This window comes from Urocitellus parryii, chromosome 9 (genome assembly GCF_045843805.1).
Source record: "Urocitellus parryii isolate mUroPar1 chromosome 9, mUroPar1.hap1, whole genome shotgun sequence".
NCBI classification, from domain to species: domain Eukaryota; kingdom Metazoa; phylum Chordata; class Mammalia; order Rodentia; family Sciuridae; genus Urocitellus; species Urocitellus parryii.
This window is the reverse complement of record NC_135539.1, coordinates 144,385,950-144,403,845: the sequence shown is the minus strand read 5'-3', so window position 1 is coordinate 144,403,845 and position 17,896 is coordinate 144,385,950. Positions and strand designations below refer to the sequence as shown.

At 50.9% G+C, this 17,896-nt stretch overlaps 1 protein-coding gene across 1 annotated transcript; it reads left to right on the top strand.

The window, feature by feature from the left end:
• The first annotated feature begins 4,611 nt into the window (after window positions 1-4,611).
• Window positions 4,612-17,149, top strand: LOC113197261 (flavin-containing monooxygenase 5-like). Its single transcript, XM_026409507.2, has 8 exons — window positions 4,612-4,746; window positions 6,020-6,208; window positions 7,044-7,206; window positions 9,357-9,499; window positions 10,872-11,071; window positions 13,918-14,270; window positions 14,384-14,456; window positions 16,777-17,149. The coding sequence occupies exons 1-8, from the start codon at window positions 4,612-4,614 to the stop codon at window positions 17,147-17,149; spliced, it is 1,629 nt and encodes a 542-aa protein (XP_026265292.2).
• Window positions 17,150-17,896: the final 747 nt, after the last annotated feature.

Below are 17,896 nucleotides of genomic sequence, written 5' to 3'. Positions count from 1 at the left end.
TGCCCCCCCCGTCCCTCCAACAGCGAGTGCAGTCCCCACTCTGGACACACCCCGTGCCAGCCTGGAACAGACGGGTAGGCCATGCATTCACTCCAAGGGAGTGGGGATAGGGCAACGAGTGGGGAAAAGAGTCTGCAGGTGAGTATTCAAGAATTTCGGGAAATGTCTGAGCCAATGTCACAGTTCAGATGACGCAGATGAGATCTAATGCCATAAAAGCCCTCCCCCACACCAAGCTATAGGTGGTGACTCCAAGAATCATGAAGAAAGTAACTCACCCAAACACTGCACCTTTGGCTGCAGACTTGGAATGTCTCTGCAGATAAGACAAAGTATTTTAAAAATTTCTGAAAGAAGATGTCCAAGTAGCCACTAAATTATGGAAAATGCTCTATATCACTAATCATCCTGGAGAGCAAATCAAAGCCACCATGAGATATGATTTTAAATGGCTATAATCAAAACGTCATAAATAAGCATAAGGGGAACTTCAAGACACTGCTGGGGTTTAGTACGGCCCCGTGGAGAAGAGCATGGACGTGCCTGAGAAAGTCAGAGCTGCCATGGGTGCCACGTCCAACTCCCGGTCACCTCAGGGAAGGAGATCCACCATCAGGGATGCCCACTCCCTGCCTTTTGTAAACAGCGAAGGCAGGGAATCTCTCGAGGTGCCCATCAGTGAAAGAGTGGATACAGAAAAGTGGTGTATCCACACTGTGGAGTCACAGTCGACCATAAAAGGAACATAATCCTGTCATCTGTGACCACGTGAGTAGAACTGGAGAACATGAGGTTACATGAACTAACCCAGGCCCACAAAGACAAATGCCACCTGTTCTCACTTGTAGGTGGAAGTTTAAAACTTGATGCCATAGAACTGGAGAGAAGATCAGTGCTGGCCAGAGGCTGGGCATGATGGGAGGGGGGCAGGAGGCTGCAGAGAGTGGGACACAAAAATACAGCTCCTCATTGAGAGGAAGAAGTTCCACTTCTCCAGAGCACGGTTAATAGTAACTTGCTGGACATTTCAAAATAGCTTGAAGAAACCTTATGCATGTTCCCAAGACAAAGTAATGGTGAACTTTTGGAATGATGGATACGATTTCTCTGATTTGATCATTACTTGCATACACATATCAAAATATCACATCCTACCTCACACATGTGTGCAATTCTATGCCAATTAGAATAGTAAGAAATTTCAAAAGGAAAGAAATAAGTTTACATAGTGTGGACCAAGGACAGGAAAACTCAGCCTGTGGAGACAAGAATTTCCCCCATGGTTCAACGTGCCATTAGTGGAGGGTGGAGAGAGTGACTGTCCCCTGTATTTCCACGACAGCACATCTCTGCACTATGAACCAATAAGGATTTTTGTGGACCATGTTGGTTATGCGACTCCCTAATGACAGATTCTCCTTCTGAGGTCTGATAGTGAATTTGAGGCGTCATTCTGTCTGGATTAAGGAGTACTCAGAACACTGGAAGAGGAATATTTTGTGCGTGTCAGTAAGGGTGTGTGGGGGGGAGACTCTTCTGTGAGTCACTGGGCCCAGTGGGGAGACCCACCCTCCCTGTGGGCAGCACCATCCGTCCATGTGGCCGAGAGCCTGGAGAGAAGAAAGGGCAGAGCAGAGGGAATTTCCTCTTCCCCTTCTAGATGTGGGATCCTCTCTTCTCCTGTGGGCAGCAGGCTCAGGCCCTCCAGGGGGCAGCAGGATTACACCAGTCCTGGGTGCTGCCCCAGACTGCGGCACCAGACAAGTTGCCACTTCAGAAAAGCCAGGGCTGGCATCAGCTCAAGAGCCCTGGGGGCTGCTCTCCAGACAAGAGTAGGCAGGCCCAGGGCTGAGGGCACCTTGGTCACCTGTCCCACAGGCAGCAGACCTCGTGAGCACACAGTGCAGAGGATGACTGGGCCCTGAGAAAGGACCTCTGTCCTAACCAGCAAGTGCCCAGCAGGCCTGGGCCCCCAGCTCCTGTCTAGGCCTGTGGCCAGCACAGAGAGCCACCACAGGCCCCCAGGGAAGCACCCTGGTTCCAGGTGAACCCTGCAGCATCAGCAGGTGTGGAAGGCACTCAGACGCAGCAATCAGGAGAAGGGCCAGGAGGGCCAGTCGGCTGGGCCCCAGGGCTCTGGACTGTAGTGGGCCCAGGCAGGACTCTGGCCAGCACCCGCCAGGCCTTCAGGGCTCACAGTGGCCCTTGCTCTCCTGACACCCCAAGAGTGCCCCTCCTGTCACTCCCAGAGTCAGTTATTTTGCTGTGACCTGGGTAGAGGTCTGGGGTTACCCGACCTCTAGTCCCAGGCCGGCCCCCATGGCCTGAGCTCACCTCCAACAGGTTCCTCCAGGCAGAGGAGGCCAGGAGCTGACTCACTGCCCAGAGGGCCAGTGAGTGCAGACGAGGAGGCCACAGTGTGCTGACCCATGGGCAGAAGGGAGGCTTTTGCTGTGGTCTGTGTGGTGTCCCTGGATCCGGGTGCTCAGGCTTGGCTCCCAGATGGCGCACTGGGGAGGTGGTGAGATCCTTCCAGGTGGGCCTGGGAGGAGGTCCTCAGCCCACAGGGGCATGCCCTGGAAGGGGGCGGTGGGACCACAGGTTCTTCCTGTCCCCTGTGTTTCCTGGCTCATGAGGGGAGGGGTTGGCTCCACCAGGACATGCTGCCCTCATCAGAGGCCCAAAGCCCTGTCAGAGGTCCCAAACAAAGAGGTCACTCCATGTGGCACTGGAACTTCCAGAGCCCTGAGCCCAGGGAACCTTGTGTCCTGGCCTCGGGTTCATATTGCAGATATGGAGTGAGACTAACACAGCTGTTTGGCTTCTAGAGGCTTCCCTCCAACCCCACAGTCTGCTCCCTCACAAGCCCCTTCTAAGCACAGCCCCCTCCCCCCTTTCCCAAATATCCCTCTGCAGGGAACAGGTCAGCTCTGCTCCCTGATGACCCCAGATCAGCTTCGTTCTCACCACTGGGCCCTCCTTCTCCTGGAGAAACCTCAGGGGTCTGGGATGTCTCCAGGCCCCAACTTGAGTCCCCTTTGGTCCCAGTGCCCCACACTGGGACCCCTGAAGGTACTTTCACCCATCCTTTTTCCCTGCAGGCCTGGTGGTGGACATAGCCTCTTGGCTGCACCCTTCTGTTTGGGGGCTGAGCAGATACAGGACAGTGAGCGTCCCTGATTAGGGCCTCACCAGCTCACTGCTGGGTCAGGGGCATCAGGGATCGGGGCTTCGGGGAGCTGTTTCTTTCCAATACTTACTGTGGGTTTCCTGGAAAGAAAAAGGGGAATAGGAGGTGATTATAAATACCACCAACGGCCAGTTAGAGAAACCAGCACTGTACTGTGGCCTCCCCTTCTTGCGTGGTTAAGAGAGTTTTCCTTGATTAAGTTTTCAGTTGGTGCCTTGCAGTCACACAGAGTGGAGCTCACTGCGACGTGTTTAGGCACACACAGGACACCACCTGGTCAGGGTCACTCTGCCTTCCTCCCTTTCCCTGCCTCTTCCCTTCCGCTCCTTCCCCCTCCTCTTCCTCCCTGTGTGCCCTCCTGTTTCCATGGACCCCCTTTCTAAATCCTTCTTTCCACCTGCCTTCCACACAGGAGAAGAGAAGCATCTGCTCTGTGTCTTCCGGAGTCTGGCTTGCTTCACTCACATGAGCTTCTCCCATTCCAGCCACGCACCAGCAAATGGTGGACTGCACTTTTAAGGCTGAGTGAACTCCATGTGTCTACAGAGCAGAATGTCTTGATTCAGTCACCTACTGAGGGACTACTGGCTGGTTCCGTAGCTTGGTGATCAAGAACTGTGCTACTACAAACGTCCATATCCATGTATCACAATAGTACACTGATTTTGGTTCTTCTGGATAAACATCAAGGATTGGGATGGCTGCATCATACAGTGGTCGCATCCTAGTCTTGTGGGAATTGCCATAGAGCTTATCAAAGTGCTTGTGTTAACTTACAGTCCCTAAAACAACATAGGAGTGGACCTTTCCCCCACATCCTCATAAGCATTTATTATGATTTCATTTTTTGAGGATAGTCATTGCAAAGAATATGTTCATATGCATATTATGCAAGTTATAAGCATGTCACTGCAATATTGTTTTTCTTTTACCTGAAGAATCAGGGACAAATGGTTACCAATGTCACAAATTTTGGACCTGCAATGGTTATTTTGGATTAAGAGATATTGAGATAGCCTGTGAAGGAGTAATTACCCTCAAAGTTCAGTATGCACTGTGCATTCACCTTTTCCTGAAACAGAAACACAGATAGTTTGCTATTTGATGGGAAAGATAGGGTTGCTTCATGGGTGGGTGGGTGTTAGGGTGTTTCCAGAGGACACAGCCCTGAGACTCAGGTGACAGGGAAAGGAAGACCCACCCTCTACGTGGGCAGGCCGAATCCTACAGGTGGGAGGTAAGAACAGAATGAAAGGCAGAGAGAGACCCACCTTCTGCCTCTACCTAGAGCTGGGACACCCTTTGGCTTGGACATCAGAACGCCAGGTACAGGACGTTAGTGAGAATAACAAAATTTAAGGCAGCAAACTGCAGACCGTTGTGACAAGATGGTTTGTTTAGAATAGAATCCAGCTGGGGACATGGCCAGGAAGCGGATCGCCGTGATTGGAGCTGGGATCAGTGGACTGGCTGCCATCAAGTGCTGCCTGGATGAGGGTCTGGAGCCCACCTGCTTTGAAAGGAATGACGACATCGGAGGCCTGTGGAAATTTCAAGTAAGTTTGGGTTTTATCTGACTTTAAGCCATGCTGTCTCGAAGTGTGACAACCAGGGTAAAGTCTGACAAGGCGGCATGTACAACACTCTGCAGGTGAAGAACTGGTAAGACCCCAATCTTGTTTGCATTCTGACTGAGGCAACGTGCATGTGTGACAGTTCTGGAATAGGCACTGGGTGCCCGGCAGGCTAGGAATATGGTTTGTTTCTCTTCTTAACTGTTACTTTTTACTTTATGTATTTTGAAACCATGTCACCAGGTTCATTTCAATGTACTATCTTTGTACCTCCGCGGAATGGCCCTGTATGTCGCCGTGCTCTCTGGCTCATTATCTCCCTGGTTGGCTCCCAAGGCAGCCACTCCCGTTGCTTCTGCCTGGGGTTCTCCCGTGCAAGCGTCTCTGGTGCAGCCTCTCTCTTACAGCTGGCCTAAGGAAGGTGTGCCTCTGTGGGAGGGCCTTTCCCGTTAGTGCTATTGGAGGGCCACATGTCACGGGGTGTGAATACGTGGAGGTCAGACTCACTGTCTTGCATCTTTGTTTCATACCTTTATCATTTTTATTCCCCCTTTTCTTTCTTCTGGTTGTATCTTGGTATGGTTCATCCTCTGTTTTCTTTGTGCACTGGTCTTTAGATGTCCATCCTCACCCTCTTGGGAATGGCTCCCTGGGTATCACAAATGCACCTTGACAGTGCTTTCCACTTTGTGGGTGCTTTCCCCACTTTCTGAGCAAAGCAAGGATCTTTAAACAGGGTGGCCTCCTTTCCCTTCCTACCTTCCTGGTCTGTCAGGAACCCCATGAGCAGGATCAGTGGTGTTCATCAGGCGCCTGCAGTCTCCACGGCGCTGCCCTCAGCCCTCCGGCGTCCCCCTGTGCTTGCTCCCCTCAGTCCTGTCCCTTCCCAGTCAGCCCAGGAGCTTCCCCACACTGTCCCTGGTGCTGGGCCGCCGCAACAGACCCTCAGCTTTCCTCGTCAGGAGGCGTGGGAGCCCTTCCATTCTGAAGGGCGTGTCACGGGGCTTCCACGTGGACGTGGACATTCTTACTTCAGCATTTTAAAGGCCCGTTTCTGGCTTCCATCACCCCTACTGAGAAGTCCCTGGGGGTGTTCCTGCTGACTCAGGGTAACTTGGCTCCAGCAGGAGGGACTTAGCTCAGAGGAATCAAGGGCCAGGTACCACTTATTACATAGGAGGCCATTTCTCTTTAAGATAGTTTATTTTGATTGTCTTATAAATTTTATTATATCAAGAGAAACTTTCTCCTGTAGAAAAACCCTTCAGAGGAAATGCCGAGTATCTACAAATCCGTGACCATCAACACGTCCAAGGAGATGATGTGCTTCAGTGACTTCCCCGTACCGGACCATTTCCCCAACTACATGCACAACTCCAAACTCATGGAGTACTTCAGGATGTATGCCAGCCACTTTGGCCTCCTGAAATACATTCGCTTCAAGGTAAACATACAGCGTTCAGTGTGTGTGTGTGTGTGTGTGTGTATGCACGTGCGCACCCACACTCACTAGCGCTGGCTGGGCAGTTAAACCTGGCCTCTCTGTTGTGACCAGAGGAAGCCAGCCTCCGGAGCGTCCCCTGGAGGGTCACGGCTTGTCATGAGACCGTTTTCAGCCTCTCCCTTGGATGCCAGATTGGAAGGTTCTGCAGTCAGAGCCTGTCCTGGTGACACTCCAGCATGGCACGGTCACGGCCCTCTCTTTCTGTCTCCCATTCGACGTGTGTAAGAACGTGAAATAATCGCAGTACTGACCGGCAAGTCACGTCCCTGTAGAGTGGGACCACAGCTTATCACAAGGAAGGGGTTCGTCAGGACCATCGCGTCCCCCACCAGGGAGCAGCCCCTCTGCTTGGGTGCAGCCTGGTTCCTCTCTGAAACCCTGAGCCACAGGCTGGGGCGAGCACAGGCCTGGGGGAGCACTGCCAAAGGAGGACAGGTCTGGGGGGCACAGGCCTGGAGAAAGACAGGCCTAGGGAGGAGCACAGCCTTGGAGGAGCACACACTGAGAAAGGACAGGTCTGTGCTGAACCTGCAGAGCCGGCTGCTCCTGGACCACTGTGGCTCCATCACCCCCCCTCCATCCACAGCCAGGCTCCTCTGTTTCTGTTGCCTGGAAAACTAGGTTTGAGAGAAATACTCAGAATATCTTGAAAATGTGCTGTAGAAACGTGGAGAGGGGCCAGGAGGGCAGGAGTGCCGCAGGTGACTGCTCAGAGCTGGGGCTTGGGCAGGGACTGGGCTGGAGTGACAGCGAGTCCCCCTGTGCCTGTTCTCAGACCAGAGTGCAGAGCGTGCGCAAGTGCCCGGACTTCCCCGTCAGCGGACAGTGGGTCGTGGTGGTGGAGGCCGAGGGCCAGCGGGAGTCCCTGCTCTTCCATGGGGTCCTGGTCTGCAGTGGGCACCACACGGACCCCCACCTGCCACTGCAGGCCTTCCCAGGTGCGTGGCCAAGGCTGGGGGGGGAGAGTGCTTTCCATGTCCACCAGGGGGCACCAGGACGGGAGGGATTCGGTGAGTCTCAGTGCACTTTCCCTGGGAGGACACAGCCATGGCCGCGCTGCCCTCTGTTGGGGGACAGGGGAGCTCCCGGGACAGGAAATGGGTGACAAGCGGCTCCTACTCTTGGCTCCCATGGTCTCCTGCAGCTTCAGATTCATGGTTGACATGAAGTGGCCACATGGAAGTGGTTTAGTTTCACGTGTATTTATTTGATTTCACTCAAAGAAGAAAGTGAAATCAATTATTTAAAAAGGAATAAACGGCAAGCGCAGCCGAGGGCCGGAGCCCCTCAGACCAGAGCCCCTGAGCCCACAGAGGGCCTCCACCGATGCTCTGGGCATGGGCCTTCCTGGGGACTGAGACCCAGCGGGCTCCGGCCTCTGCCGCCCCTCTGCATGGCAGTGCCTCCCAGGACCCCGCTTCAGCTCCCCCCAGCCTCCTCGCCCCTGCCTGCTGGGCGCCCTCTATCCCCCACTGCCATCAGGACCAGCCAGGACCCAGCTGCCCTCTGTGCCTTCCCAGGGCTCAGGAGAAACTCTTGAGGACAGAAGAAAAGTAGAGGGCCGGGATTCAAGTTCAGTCGAGCACTTGAACGTGGATTTTGGTTGTTCAGCTGACAAATACCAACCTTACCATGTCTCCCCACAAACATTTGCAATATAAACGTCCTTGGCCTTCTGAATGCTAAAACGCATCGTATTCTGGAGATCCTCCATAATCACGGCATGATCGTGGATTCTATGACCCGCTATCATATTTATCAGCCTCCTTTTGACTTGCTTCCTGGCTGAGAAAGAGTACCCATGGGGAGACACGTGGGTGTGCATGTTTGGACAGTTGAGGGGAGAGACACAAACGTGTGCAGAGTAGGACGCAGCCTGGGAGTGCTGGCAGGGAGCGGGACCGCTGTGAGAGCCTCGGCCCAGCCAGGCTCTATGCACTCGGAACAGCGGAGACATCCAAAGAAAAGAGGGCCTCTGTGCCCCCAGAGCCTCTGTGCCCTCTGTCCCCTCTGTTCCCTCTGTGCCCTCTGTCCCTCCAGAGCCTCTGTGTCCTCTGTCCCCTCTGTTCCCTCTGTGCCCTCTGTCCCCTCTGTTTCCTCTGTGCCCTCTGTCCCCTCTGTGTCCTCTGTCCCCTCTGTTCCCTCTGTGCCCTCTCTGCCCTCTGTCCCCTCTGTGTCCTCTGTCCCCTCTCTTCCCTCTGTGCCCTCTGTCCCCTCTGTTTCCTCTGTGCCCTCTGTCCCCTCTGTGTCCTCTGTCCCCTCTGTTCCCTCTGTGCCCTCTGTGCCCTCTGTCCCCTCTGTGTCCTCTGTCCCCTCTCTTCCCTCTGTGCCCTCTGTCCCCTCTGTTCCCTCTGTGCCCTCTGTCCCCCCAGAGCCTCTGTGCCCTCTGTCCCCCCAGAACCTCTGTGCCCTCTGTCCCCCCAGAGACTCTGTGCCCTCTGTCCCCTCTGTTTCCTCTGTTTCCTCTGTGCCCTCTGTCCCCTCTGTCCCCTCTGTGCCCTCTGTCCCCCCAGAGCCTCTGTGCCCTCTGTCCCTCCAGAGCCTCTGTGCCCTCTGTCCCCTCTGTTCCCTCTGTGCCCTCTGTCCCCTCTGTTTCCTCTGTGCCCTCTGTCCCCTCTGTGTCCTCTGTCCCCTCTGTTCCCTCTGTGCCCTCTGTCCCCTCTGTGTCCTCTGTCCCCTCTCTTCCCTCTGTGCCCTCTGTGCCCTCTGTCCCCTCTGTGTCCTCTGTCCCCTCTCTTCCCTCTGTGCCCTCTGTCCCCTCTGTTTCCTCTGTGCCCTCTGTCCCCCCAGAGCCTCTGTGCCCTCTGTCCCCTCTGTTCCCTCTGTGCCCTCTGTCCCCCCAGAGCCTCTGTGCCCTCTGTCCCCCCAGAACCTCTGTGCCCTCTGTCCCCCCAGAGACTCTGTGCCCTCTGTCCCCTCTGTTTCCTCTGTTTCCTCTGTGCCCTCTGTCCCCTCTGTTCCCTCTGTGCCCTCTGTTCCCTCTGTGCAATCCACCCACCCAGACTCTGATCACTCATAACTTCCTCTACGTGCTGAGTAGGCTGTGAAATTCCTCCTCACGCTGAAGCATTCTCTCCTCGCTCCTCAGGCATTGAGAAGTTTAAAGGACGTTATTTCCACAGTCGGGAATACAAAAGTCCCGAGGACTTCTCAGGACAGAGAATCGTTGTGGTTGGCATGGGGAATTCTGGTGTGGATATTGCCGTGGAGCTCAGTCGAGTGGCTAAACAGGTGTGTTTGCTTTCAGTGGCTTCACTACTGGAGCCCTGCGTTTTGGGGGTGGCATCCAGAATGTAGGTTAGGTTTGTGAAGGGCCCACACAGAAGGGAGTCCAGGCCCTGGCCTCAACGGGTCGAATTCATGCAGAGCGGAGGGTGGGTACAAATTAGACCCCTCCTCTTCCCAATGGGGAAGGCAGGCAGACCGACTACTGAGGATGGGGCTAAGCGGGTGACGGCAGCACAGATGAGGGAGGTGTGGAGCAAATAACCTGACCTTCCCCACGTACCACAATAGACCTGGTCCTGATAGGCTTCAACCAGCAGGAAGGAGCAGAAGGAAGAAGTCCGCCCAGGGTCAGCAAATTTGGGGATGGAATTAACAGAGAACTGGGGAAGACGGTAAACAGATGATGGTCTTTAGCTAAAAGTATTGATGGGGAGGGATGGAAGGAAACAGCAAGTGCCGCATGTTTCCCTTGATACAAAAGCAAGTTACCCAAGAGCTTCATTTGTGTGTTCATTCAACATTCTTTTCTGTCAGAAAATTAATGATATTTGGAATTTAGAGGGAAGAGAGAAATTTTGCATTCCTTATTGTTGAGCACATTTCATAGTCTTAATTAACGAATGCCCACTGGATTGTTCCAATATTCCATCTTTACTTATTTTCTTTTTTGTTATCATCTTAGGAGAAATTGTTGATAACAAATATACAAAACATTTAGTTTTTTAAAATAATATTTTCACAAGAATGTAAAGAAGTAAATACTTGACCTCTTGCACCCATCTAATTTCTCTTGTACTTTACAGACTGGACCAGTAAGTACTGCGATTCAGCATCATGATCTGACGTGTGCAAAAGCACCAATAATCTACAATATTAATTGCATCAGAATGAAGAAACATGTACAAATACTTTACAGAAAGATTTGAAAAGTGATTCTGGCCATGTTCAGTTCAGTGGACACTAGTTCTGAATAATTTGATTCATTAAAATTTTTAATGTCGATTTTTATTTTGGAGCAAGCAATATAGAAGTATATGGTAGTTAATGTGATAGCTAATTTCTAAACCAAATCCTTATTCATGCATGAAGCACAGCTGTGTCAACATCCAAGTCTACAGACAACATCCAGAGGCATACAGACCACCGAGTAAATATTCTGATTTTCATTCACAAGCTTGGTGTCACAGGAGCAACTTCTTTCTAGAAACTAGTACACAACTCTGGCAGAGCACAGCATGGTGACCACTGCACAGTATCTCCCTTCCTGCCCTCGGAAGTCAAGCACTTAAAATTGGAGATGGGCGAGGCCTTCCTAAAATAATATCCTGCACGTTTCTGACTCCTCTGTGGGTTTGCTTTCTGTCTCCCTCCTCAGGTATTCCTCAGCACTAGACGGGGATCATGGATCTTGCACCGTGTTTGGGATAATGGATACCCTATGGACAGCTCATTTATCACTCGATTCAATAGTTTTATCCAGAAGATATTTACTACTGCATTAGTAAATAACTACCTGGAGAAGACACTGAACTCAAGATTCAATCATGCTCACTATGGCCTGCAGCCACAACACAGGTGATACCCTGGACTTAGGGCATGGAGCCATGTGTGGGTGTGAAAGGGAAATTGCTTTAGGGACAACTGCAGTTCTTGCAATTAGCATGCATTTGGTCAATTAATCTCACACTTCATTAACATAAAGCCCTTGTAATGCGAATATAGCTCATAAACGTGAGCACTTATTTTTAAATTTTTTATTGGCACATTACAATTATACATAATAATGGGATTCCTTGTTACACACTTGTACATGCACACCATAGAACAATACAATGTGGTTGATTCCGTTTCCCTGTATCTGCCCCCCGTACACACTCTCTCATTTATTAGGCAATCATTTAAAATTTGATTGCTAAGTGTGCTGCGTGCACACGCATACACACACACACACACACACACACACACAGAATAACATTGCCCCTCCTCTCAGCTGGGTGTCAAGTTTATTGGGGTTGGAAAGACTTGAAAGCATGTTAGAGCAAGGAAACCCAACGGGTGCCGTGATGGCCACCAGGCAGTGTGCATGAGGCCCAACAGGACACAGTCAGTGTGGCTGATGTCGTTTGGAACTGTCAGGAAAGTGCACCTGGAGGAGGAGCTCTGAGGGCCTCCACAGTGAGCACACCCCTGTGACTGCAGGCCACCCCACAGGGTTTCTAGCTTCAGAAATCGCCTGCAGCTTCCAGTGAGAAGGTGAAAGAGAAGTGGGGTCCATACTGGGTGGAGTTAAGAAAAGAGAAAGAGCAGAATGAAAAAAATATACTTAACAGAACAAAGTGCCCCAGAATTCAAGTACCAGAAGTCCCCAGTCACATGTCAATGGTGTCTGGAGGTGGGGCCTTCGGGAGGTCATCGGGACTGGGTGAGGACATGAAGCTGGGGCCCCTGATGGCTCTGTGGCCTTATAAGGGGAGGAAAGGAGACCCAAGTTAGCATGCTTGCTCTGTCGCAGCACATATCACCTGAGCCACCTCTGCACTCTGCTGTGTCCCAGCAGCTCCAAGGCTCTCGCCGCATGCGGTTCTTGGACATGTACCTCCATAGCTATGAGCTGATAAATAAACCTTATTTCTTCCTTTTTTTTTTAGAGATAGATAGAGATAGATAGAGAGAGAGAGAGAGAGAGAGAGAGAGAGAGAGAGAGAAAGAGAGAGAGAATTTTAATATTCATTTTTTAGTTTTCGGCAGACACAACATCTTTGTTTGTATGTGGTGCTGAGGATCGAACCCGGGCCGCACGCATGCCAGACGAACGTCAACCGCTTGAGCCACATCCCCAGCCCACCTTATTTCTTTATAAATTACAGTCTCTGATATTATGATAACAATGGAAAAGAGACTAAGAAAAAATATTTCATGTTCCTTATATGAGTAATTAATTGTCTCTAAAGACAATTCTAAAACAGAAATCGCTCAAATGTTCATCAAATGTGGCAAAGGCATGTGGCATTTATTGACTCATTCGTTAAAAATACTTATGATAGTCTACTAAGCTGTGGACTGGGAACAAAATCATAATAGCAAAAACAAAACTCTTTCCTGGAAAGTTCTTCAAGCCAACCTTGGCTCCACTGGTTTTCTATGTGCAGACATAGGTGGCTTCATGACAGGGGCATGTTCTGAGAAAGTCATCTTCAGGGGACCTGCCATTGTGCCCACATCATAAAATGTGTGACAGAAAGCCAGGTACCAGCATGGTTCATAGACACAGCAGAAAGAGAGCAAACACAAGGTTCATGGGCCTGCGCAGGTGGGACAAGACTTACTGGTGACATGGACTTTGTTCTAAGCAGGAGCACTCTCTAAGGCTAGGTCTAGTGGAGGAAATGCATAAAATGTGGTCACCTATTATCATTACCAAGGAATGTGCACTGTGGCATTGTACATGCTCTGCTTTTACTGACTGAGAGTGCAGGAGGCTCGTGGATGCCAGCATCTGTACACGCCCATGAGAAAGTACTGTATTGTAATGGCTAGAGATCGCTGGGAATCAGGGTTTTTCCATGTTTATCTTACAGGAAGACTGTGTTTCTGCTGCCACTGTTGCCCTAACGGTTGGGCACGGTTGGGCCATGGTGCCCGACTGCCTGGCTGCCAGCCATCTGAGCTTTGTGCATCTCCTTCTCTGCCTCTCCTTCTCAGTCCAGACCTCACCATCCTGCACAGACTCCTCTGGTTGTTAACCACATAGCTCTCTCTTCTCCAGCAGAGACTGTCTGGGCAGAGTGCTTGGGTGCCATGGTTTTCCTCCAAGAGAGTAAATGGATGTCTGTGGAATGGAGCTTTGGGAAGGCCAAGGTTCCCTAGGAGAAGAGTCACACACAGCAAACCCACATCTTGCCCTACCCATTTCTTCTTCTTCCTCTTTGAAACACGGATCCTTTGGGGTACTTACTTGAACAATTTAGTCATTTAGCAAATATTGTGTTAGAGAGTGTTATGGCCTATTGTTACAAGTGTTTTCTACCTCTAGCCTGGAGACTGATTTGCCGACAAGTGATAATTTGGCAGAGATTGAGATGGAGGAAGACTAATAATAGTCTAAGACTTGTATTCCAAAGGAGTCATAGTCAAACATCGTCTTTCCTAATTTTAAGAGGTGTAAATAACTTCATACTAAAGCAAATAGGACTGTATGGCACAGACTGCAAGATATAAATGTTTTCAAGCTAAAATATAGGAGAAAACGTAGAACTGAGATGACCACACTTAGGGTACAAAATCCTCACCTCTGCCATTAGAGGCAGATGGGGGACCAGCGCAGGGTTGGGGGAAGCCTACCGCTGGCTTTGATTCCTTTCCAGATGCAGTGCTTTCTTTCTGTATATTTGCTCACTTGGGAATTTTGTTTCTACCTCCAGACCTCTGAGCCAGCACCCAACCGTCAGCGATGACCTGCCGAACCACATCATTTCTGGCAGGGTCCAGGTGAAGCCCAACGTGAGGGAATTCACGGAGACGGACGCCATCTTTGATGATGGCACCGTGGAGGCCAACATTGATGCTGTCGTCTTCGCTACAGGATACAGCTTTTCTTTCCCTTTCCTGGATGGGCTGATTGAAGTCGCTGACAATGAGGTGTCCCTGTACAAGCTGATGTTCCCTCCCAACCTGGAGAAGCCCACACTGGCCGTCATCGGCCTCGTCCAGCCCCTGGGCATCGTGCTGCCCATAGCAGAGCTCCAGTCTCGCTGGGCTGCCCGGGTGTTCAAAGGTGAATGAGGAGAGGCCAGAGCCAGACTGGCCGCTCACCCTGCCTGCCCTCGCTTCTCTTGGCCCTGGTTGTCTTGCTAGAGATCCTGACAGACTCTGCATTTTGTCTTGCAGGGCTGAGCAAACTACCCTCTGCCAAGAAGATGATGGCGGACATTGCCCAGAGGAAGAGGGCGATGGAGAAAAGGTAAGTCAAGTCAAACCAGAGTTTGAGACAAAACTCCATCCTCTACCTGGCTGGTGGGTGGGTCTGTGTGAGCTGCAGCCCTCCACAGCCCCTTCTAGCATCAGCAGCTAGCCACAGCAGGAACGCTCCTGGCGTCAGCTCCAAGGGTCGCAGCCAGCAAAGCTGGATTCTTCTCCACTACCACAGGGTGGCATGTGGCAGCTCTCGGGTGGCAGGCTGTTCCCCAATGTCACAATGGACTTCAGCAGTGCACCTCCAACTTCTTCCTGGGTTCTGCCTCACAAATCCAAGGAATGAAATTCATAGGACAATAAAGACAAGAGTGAAAGAGTAGAATTTATTCAAGTGTGAATAGAAACAAAACTCTTCTAAGGCCAGGAAGAGACTCAGAAGGGGCTGCTGGTGGAGTGTGCTAGTCTAAGGTGTACAGAGCACTTGGGCCAAGCCATTGGTCCGAGTTTGTCTAACCAGGGGTTAGAAAAGCACCAACACTACAGTTAATCCTCGACTCCGAACCTCCATTCAGGTCTGTCCTACTTCCATTTTCCCACTGCTTGTGGGGAAGCAGGAGGTTGAGGCTGTTGGATCTTGGATGCTAGGGGGTTCTGCTGTGCAGAGTGGGCATCTCCCCTGGGCGGGCTGCCTGGGCGTGCCGGTCACAGGCCCTGCCTCACGCTCGCCCTAGCTGACGGGCTGTGTAGGGCTGTGCCCCTGCTCACTGCCTGCGCTCCAGCCCGCCTAGGCCCCTGCTCCACAGCTCTGGGACAAGGACTCGGCTTCAGAAGCATCAGGAACAGCTACTCAGAGACCTCTGCAGGATCTGCAATTCCTCACTGGGGACTCTAGAATCATGCTTCCCCTACTCACCCCATTTTTCTCCATTTCCTACACTACATTGTTGTGCAGCACAAAACATCCCACTTCAGTTCTTCAGTAAATACCTTTATTTGTCCTTTTTAATTCACATTGAATTTAGAATCATCCTCTCCCTCAGCCTCAGTGGGAACTGGTGTTTCTTGAAGACTCACTCAACCCAGGAGCCTCGAGGGCCTGCGTGGCAGTGGGTGGACTGCCCCAGGTGGCTCCGCTTGCTGATATCCGCGGGGCCCAAGTCGGAGCCACACTTACAGTCTGGAGGCTTCTGCTGCTCTGTCTCGAGTAGGGGGCAGGACTCTTTGCTGAGGGTGGGTTCTGGGGAGGGTGGGCTAGGGGTCCAGACTCCCACACCTCCACGCAGCTTCCCTATGAAGTCTGCCTGGGTTCCTGGACTTTCATCCCAGACTTCCCCACACTGAAATCCCTCCCTCTCCTCCTTTGTTGCCTCAGAGACTTGCATTTTATTCTCTTTCATGAGCCAAGAGTTGAAGGAAACAAGCCAAGAAGGAGTCCCCTGCAAGTCAGGCATTTCTTTGGTCTTATAACAAAAACTGTTTGCAATAAGGGAACCAAAGGCTTATGCATGTCTTCACGTAGGGAAGGAAGAAGAGGGGAACATGCAAATCCGTAACCCAGCAATCACCTTGCACATTTTTGTCAAGATTCTAAAGACACTGTGGTGTGTGTGTGTGTGTGTGTCTCCATAAAAAGAAATGGAATTCATTCCAATTCATCCCCCACACAGACACATACAAATACACACATACACTACAGTTTCACAAATTTTGTAGCACAAAGAAAACTGTTCATTGACAAATTCTGAAGGAGAGATGGAAAGTGTCTAGTTCACTCACTAAAACCCCATGTTACTAAGCATTTCCAGTTCACCTGTGCAAAAGGCAAGAGGAGAGCCCTGTGAAATGGCAGCACTGCTGTTTCTTGTGGGCACTGTACCTGAAACAGCCTTCCAAGCCCAGGTGGAGGCTGCTGACTCCCGCTCTGGGGAGGTCCCACGGCATGGAAGGAGTGCTCAACTCATGCAGCAGAGGTGCCTGCTCCCACACCTCTAAGGTCACATCAGAAAGACGCGCTGCCCTCGCCTCCTGTTGTACAGCCAGTGCACACAGGCTCCTGTCAGCCCACAAAACAAGTTCTTGTGCAAAGGAGACAAAAGAACTCCATCCTTAAGACACACTATTTCCAAACACTGGAGGTGCACTGCCACGGCAGACATCAGGTCCACACCACCCACACGAGGAACAGGTGTCCTGGGCTGCGCAGTCCCTGCCACTGCCCCTCAATTCCGAGAAGTGTGGGTGTGTTGGCTTTCTACTGTTTCTGCATCTTAAAGCTGTAGAACTAATTTCTTTTGGCTCTGGGACGATGTGAATCTGTCCTCTGCCTGCCTGGAGGCTGCTGGCCTCACTTCCGCCCTGTGTTTCAGGTATGTGAAGACGGCCCGCCACACCATCCAGGTGGACCACGTGGAGTACATGGATGAGATCGCCTCCCTGGCCGGGGTCAAGCCCAGCCTGCTGCTCCTCCTTCTCTCAGATCCAAAGCTGGCCATGGAGGTTTTCTTCGGCCCTTGTACTCCATACCAGTTCCGCCTCCAGGGACCAGGGAAATGGGATGGGGCCCGGAGAGCCATCCTGACCCAGAGAGAGCGCATCATCAAGCCCCTGAGGACTCGAGTCACCAGCCAGGACAGCCCCTCATCCTCCTCGGGGCTCTCCTTGGGAAGAGTGGCATCCTTCGGCCTGGCGTTGCTGGCTGCTGGCTTGACGTACATATTCAGCACGCAGAGTGCGGAATGAACACTGAGCAGGGAAGCACGTATTTCTGCTCATCTGGGATCATTACAAAGCTTCCATTACTCAGTGACACGTGCGAATATTATTTGGGATACCATACTGCTATGGAAAATGTTTAGATATGCTCTGCAAGTAGGCACATTCCCTTAGGGAACACAACCTGAGATGGGTACCGCTGCTCCTGCAAGATATTATCAATGCACAAGAAAATCCTATCATTTAAATGAAAACTGTTTAACCCTTAGGAATATTTTTCAAATGATTTTTCAAATGATTCCCAAATGATTTGACAATGCTAGATTATCCTTATAGGAATTTATAAATAAAAATTTGCTTTCCACTGATTATATTTTCTACATTATCTTTTATTTTCTACATTATCCTTTCTTCTTTCCAAGTAATTCTATCAAATTCCCATTTATGCATAAAAGCTTCAGTTTACAGGATAGAATTTAAAAGGCAAATTAAAATATTTTATGTTTCACACAAATAGTTAATACTTAAAAAAAATGTTCAACATCCCTAGCAATCAGGGAAATGCAAATCAAAACTACACTGAGATTTGATCTCACTCCAGTCAGAATGGCAGTCATCAAGAATACAGACAATAATCAATGCTGGTGAGGATGTAGGGAAGAGTGCATTCATACATTGTTAGTGGGAATGAAAATCAGAACAACCACTTTGAAAATCAATGTGGAGATTCCTCAAAAAAACACCAAATGGAGCTACCATATGGCCCAGCTATCC

Excerpts from the sequence above, each read along its gene's own strand:
- LOC113197261 (XM_026409507.2), top strand. The coding sequence starts at position 4,612 with ATGGCCAGGAAGCGGATCGCCGTGATTGGAGCTGGGATCAGTGGACTG. Across the intron at positions 9,500-10,871 it reads TCAGTCGAGTGGCTAAACAG|GTATTCCTCAGCACTAGACG; the intron begins GTGTGTTTGCTT and ends CTCCCTCCTCAG. Across the intron at positions 14,457-16,776 it reads AAGAGGGCGATGGAGAAAAG|GTATGTGAAGACGGCCCGCC; the intron begins GTAAGTCAAGTC and ends CCTGTGTTTCAG.